This window comes from Opisthorchis viverrini (assembly GCF_000715545.1).
Source record: "Opisthorchis viverrini unplaced genomic scaffold opera_v5_1, whole genome shotgun sequence".
NCBI classification, from domain to species: Eukaryota; Metazoa; Platyhelminthes; class Trematoda; order Opisthorchiida; family Opisthorchiidae; genus Opisthorchis; species Opisthorchis viverrini.
The window spans coordinates 1,598,241-1,604,257 of NW_008751657.1; the positions used below are offsets into that span (position 1 = coordinate 1,598,241).

At 45.9% G+C, this 6,017-nt stretch overlaps 1 protein-coding gene across 1 annotated transcript in view; it reads left to right on the plus strand.

Moving 5' to 3' along the window:
• T265_00018 (hypothetical protein) overlaps positions 1-1,305 on the plus strand; it is a gene marked incomplete at both ends in the record, with an annotated part of 36,280 nt that extends 34,975 nt beyond the window's left edge. The window contains one exon of the mRNA XM_009163675.1: positions 896-1,305. Coding sequence (XP_009161939.1) covers positions 896-1,305 — 410 coding nt within the window. The remainder of the gene's footprint in view (positions 1-895) is intronic.
• Between the last annotated feature and the right edge of the window lie 4,712 nt (positions 1,306-6,017).

Genomic DNA, 6,017 nt, shown 5'->3' on the forward strand with positions numbered 1-6,017 from the left:
CTGAGAATGCACCTGTTAAGTGCAGTTTCAAGTAAGGAATTCTAGTAGCTATCTTCACATGTGTCACACACTGCTCTCCTGCAGGTCGAGCTAGAATAAAACAAAGCTAATTACCCGAAGGCCTTTGCTGAAAATTTCACCACAGTGGGATGCCACCGCATCAAACGAGGGTCCTCAGTTTTCTCATGCGTTTCATCAGCGGGATGACATCTAGTTGACGTCTTCCGTGTCGGTAAAATATTCCAAGCGGAAGTCCAAAAAGGGCAACTTTTGTCGTTAAATCGAGCTCAAATTATTGGCGGTCATATGATAATAAAACTAGACACTTGGTGGCACGGTCGGATGTGACAGGCTTGTGCCGTTGTCCTTTTGTCGATCAAGGGATGCTAAAGATTGAAGTAGCACCTTTATACTGGGTTGTCTGTCCATGTATGCGCAAAGCTGAGCCATATCTTTCATACAAAACAAGGCCCTTGTGCGATGTAGTTTTCGGATTATTTGCCCTGATTTTGTTGCACCAGAAATGTTTTGGGAAAGAGATGGAGCCGAAATTCCAGGGGTGATGTAGCATATAACCTCCATTTTCTCATATTTCTCCAATCCTCATCGATGACAGTGTTTATCAATTATTGACGAAGAGACTAGTTTTGGGATCTCGGGGCGTTTGTAAACTTCAGTTGATGCGAGCTACCAGGAAGTTGGGATTCCTGAAAGCAACCTGAACCAACTGCTCTACCAAAAACTCAACAGGAAAGCCGACCAATTAAGGTACAAATCCTCCTTATCGTTGCCGATGCGTTCAGTAAGTAGCCTGAAGTCTTCGTTACGTCTGAGACAACAGCGACGGTAACCATCACTAAACTGCGGCACTTGTTTTCAATATTCGGTGTCCCAGAATCTATTGTGTTCGACAATGGTACTCGGTTTAATTCCCATCAGTTTAGCGAACTCGTTCGAAAACACGGCATCATACATGCTACTTCTTCACCACTCCATCCCGAATCAAACGGTCAAGCTGAACGGTTCGTTGACACCTTTAAACGTGCGTTGACAAAAACAGAAAGGGAGGGGACCACGACAGAAGTGCTGGATACGTTCCTACTGAACTATAGAGCAACTCCTAATCCACAGTCTCCGGACGGTCGCCCTCCAGCAGAGGTTATGATGAACAGACGGTTGAAACTTGCCCATGATGTTATCCTACCAACACTTACATGTTTTCCATCACCGACAAGTGGAGAGCGAAACATTCCGGGCTGGCAACCGTGTGCTTGTCAGACTATCGCCCCGGGTACCGAAGCCTGACTGCTGAAGTCGTCCTCAAAATAATCGGTCAGGTGATTTGAAGCGTCCAGGTAGGATCATTGATATGGAAACGACATGTCAATCAATTACGGCTGACTGAGTGCCAGATCCTGAAGACGGTAGAACAGTTACCAGACCTCAACCTACTGCATGAACCCTTTGATCCCCGAGGACCAGCACCTATAGCCACTGCCTCACATGTACCGCCCAAGACAGATCTATTGCTGCAAACGAGACGCCATGCCGGTCGCATCAGAAAAAGGGTGGAAACCCTACAACTTGATTCGCGTCGGAAATCTTACGTTGAACAGCCAAAAGTGGGGAATCAGGAAGGTCAAATTCCTCAAAGCAACCTCAGAACGCCAGGAACCTACTGTTTCACCAAAAACTCAACAGCAAAGCCGGCAAGGATCCGGGCCAGTCAATCATTTGATCAATTCAGCGAAAACTAATGAGTATTCTTGCATGCCGCAGAAGCACGACCGATCAGCGTTCAGGCTTTTTATGGAGGCACGATCGATGTTGATGGGTGTTTATTAACACCTATCAAACAGCCTGGATCAATGTCAGAAAGGCCCCTTTAAATAGCGCGGGGTCGTTGTAACTTTTGCTCTTCGCACTCGCTTGTTCGGAATGTAGCTGTGGTGTTCCCTTCTGTGAGCATTTTTTCCCCGGCACTAGGCGCTGGAGCGGGTCAGATAACACAGACTGAGAGATTAGCAGATATAACACGGGCTTTCCAGACACCATTTATCGCCCCAAATCAGACTCGTGATACACTGGCAGAAAATTTCTTACTGGGTAAGACTCCGAGCCTATCCAACCGAAGCTTGTTACAACACAAGGACCGATTGATTTTCCACTGCGTTTGGGATATACAACACGTGCTTAGACCGTCTACTCCGAAATCGTTTTGCCAAGAATGTCGTTGTCGAGCCGCCCTCCGTAAAGACGGCGATCGCCACCCAGCTAACCCGGGCCACCAGTGTCACCAGCGTCCACTAGTGCCCCTCGCTAAATGTTAGAAACCGGAAGTTATCGGATTCGTACCTGCTGAATGACTAAATGTGCCACTGGCGCAAAAACAGGTAGCTGTATGGTCAGGAGGGGCTTTCACACCTACAGGACTACATCACAGTTAATACCACAAGACCCACTTTAGCAACTTTCCTGTTTGCGTTCCATCAACCACTGCTTGCTTCCTCGAAGAACGGATACAAAAATTTAAGGCATAAACGCCGCTCCGCGAACCGCTCGTACTTCAACGATGGAGGATATTTGGTGCCACAAATTTCGATTCTTCCGTTTACAGCCCAGATCTCCGCTTCGTACACTGAACGTAATATTTCTGATTTAGTGGGAGCCACTTAATAAAACACAACACGTATTACGTTCTTGCGTGCAATGGCACTTTCCAGGTATTTTGGTAGGCGTGAGACGTCGGCGGTTTCGAATTCCGCCCAACTCATAACATAAACGACCTCACGCTATGATCAGAAGTTGCCCTGGGCTTTGTCAGTCTGTCCGTCTGTTGTCAGGAGTTACGATTTTGAAAGCTGACAGTTGGAGATGCATATTATGACTCCTGCCGAAGCAGGCTGTCCGAAATGACTTCATTCAACGCTCCGTTGTGCCACTGATGTGTTGCTGGTACCTTTTCGCTGTCCCATGCAAAACAATATCGGCTTGGCAGAGAAGGGCAAGAAGCACCGTGAGCCACCGAAGAGTTTTCAGTAATCTTGTGAGTGGTGTATTACCTCTGAATAATGCATTATGTATTACGTATGATTACAGACCTAATGTTGGTGGCTCGCAAAGTTCATTCATTTGGTCTTTTCTGGGCTCAGATCAATTCAACTAGCCAGGTTTCAATCAACACGGGTCAGGTTGGACTCAGTCTTCTGCTTTACCACAAAATTGAACAACAGGTACTTGCTTGAAACAAGCGATCAACCTTGAGTTTGAAGATTCAAATGAAGCGAAAAAAGCTGGTTAAAGTAAATGAGGAGAGGCACAATGGATGGCTCGGATGCATTTGGGTCAGGCAAATAAAACAAAGCAAAGGAAATAAAATGGTCCACGGAAGCGGAGGTAGGTGACGTGACGTGATAGAGAAATCCGGCAGGGACAAAATTTAGTAACTTCATAGCATTCAAACAACGGATGTTGTATTATGGCCGCTACCTATTTCGATGCAAGATTTCAGAAAACCGGAGGCATTACAGAATGATTGTCCATTAAGCCCATGTAAGAACTTAGTTTTCCGTATGAAATCTATGGAATGCTTCATAGAACGATGGAAACATAACAATTTTCACAGCCTTTGCTTTTGCGTCCTGTCAGAGATTGCTGTCTCATTTCAACAGCTTCTACAGGCTGTTTGCTGGATCAGCATCAGCTTTCATGTCGGTATCGCGCGTTCTCTTTAAGTACTTGCGCGTTAACAAACAACACTCGCGCTTCCGACTTTACTACAAATCTGGCACGCCACTAGACCAGCCAATAGCTTCACGGCAAACTTTCCTTCTTATCACTTACCAAGTGACGGGCAGTCAGTGCGATGTCAGTTTCATAAACAATCTTCCTTGGTACACTGCGATTTAGGCCCTCATAACCCAAGAAAATGAGCTCTGTTACCCCTACTTTATCTTTGCAAAAAAAGAAAGTGGTCACAAGGGGACCTGCTTTTTCTATAACTGAACAACCGACCCTTATTCAGGTAACATTTGAACTAATCTAGAAATATTCTCTAAGATAAAGTATGGATTGGAAAGGTCTTGCTTGCTAACCCTTTTCATGACCCGGAAAAGAAGAGCCATCTCCAGGTCCGTTTAAGGTTCGTATGACTCTTCTGTTAATCAGATGGCCTGCTGTGGGTCGGAAAGTGGCACTCTCCGAGGTTTTGTTCACAACCGAGGGATGCCATTTAAAAACAACGCCACGGACTTCACGAATTTGGAAACCATATTCACCCTTCGAGTCATTTATAGATTATTATGTGCTAAGAGACTTGACAGCTTTCCTTATCACTCGGCCGATCAACTTGGCCAAACGTTCATCTGTTCGAATTCTCGTGAGGATATTGTGCTCTGAAAGCTCCCCGAGTTTCACTACATACACTGTTTTGCACTCCCTCTCACCTCTGTTTGTTTGGAATATCTTCACTTGCAAAGCAAAACCGCTGAAGCTCTCTGAGCATTCTCACCCTACCAAAACTCTCGAACGATCACACAGGGTTATTTCAGTAGCCATTCACAGGAGCACTTAAATGTCACTCAACTACGATGGCGTTCTCCTGACAGGATGGTCCGAAGACCCACCTTCATCAACGTTAGTTTACCTGTTGTCGTCGCAGCCAGATGGGAGAACCTCCTCCTATACTGTATTGATTGCCCGGGTCACAAGTCCATGTACAGGAATACTGGAAGTTCGCGTGCGCTTGCTAGTGGCTGAATAGCTGGTCGTTGGTTTGTTCGCAAATCTCGGCAACTGGTTTGCGGCCACAGCCGGGGGCTACAGTTGGTGTGCCCTGCTGATATAAACTGATGCCCCGTTTTCGCACGTCTTGATTCGTGTAACCAGTTTGATCAGCGCGTGGCTGATCCAATAAACTCAGTAATTTAAAAAAGACCGCCGATGTCTTCCATGGGTAGCATATGAGGGACGATCGCGCTTTTGACATTCATGGTAGGACGTATGTTTTCCTGTACCGTATTTAGAACCGAAAACATGTGAACAGTAATAAACTTCGTAAAAAAACCTCATACAGCATGCTTTCCCATATAGAGGTCGGCCCCTTAGTCACACAATGCTCTAGGTGCAGATCCTTCACGCGTAGAATAAAACGTTTTGTGATAAAATGTTGCATTTTGTTGCGAACATGCTCAAACCAAAAGCCGCGTCGGCCCCTTAGTCACACAATGCTCTAGCTGCAGAATCTTCACGCGTAGAATAAAACGTTTTGTGAAAAAATGTTGAATCTGGTTGCACACATGCTCAAACCAAAGCCACTTTAATCCATACTCACATTTTTCAGCCCAAGAGCTGCGTAGTTCGGCCCAATTCTCTGGCCTCCTCCCGGATCCTCCGAGGTTCAACAGTGTAGTATGACCGTATCAGCACCACGGGAATATAATTCTCAATCATGTATTTATTTCTTCCTGCCATTAATACCTTTCCCATCATTTTAGGTAAATTCAAACAGTGCTGCAGAAGACCTGGTGCAATTCTGCGGAAGCACTATATGCATGAACAAGATTGCATGCTCTTGGCATGCATCTACTAAAATTCTCACCTTCCATGATCGCTAGACGATGGAACTGCATGAGTTTATTAATCACCGTGCTTCCAACAACTTGATATCTCCAGTTCAAAACGAATTTCTCCCAAACTGTTCTTGCGTGACATGCTTGTATCTATTGACAGCTTAACCCAAGCCAAGGACGAGTGACGCTTATCGGATAGCATATTTATCGACTCCTCAAAAGCATTTGATGAGGTCCCACACGTCCCGTTGCTCCACAAACTCGAGTATACCGTATTCATTGGAAAATCCTCCACTGAATCAAGGCGTTCCTATCAGACAGATCATCCCGAGTGATAATCGGCTCGACCTACTATTCTCCAGCGCCGGTCTCCATTGGAGTTCCTCATGGCTCCGTCCTGGGACCGGTGCCGTTTCTGACCCTCCGTCCTGGGACCGGTGCTGTTTC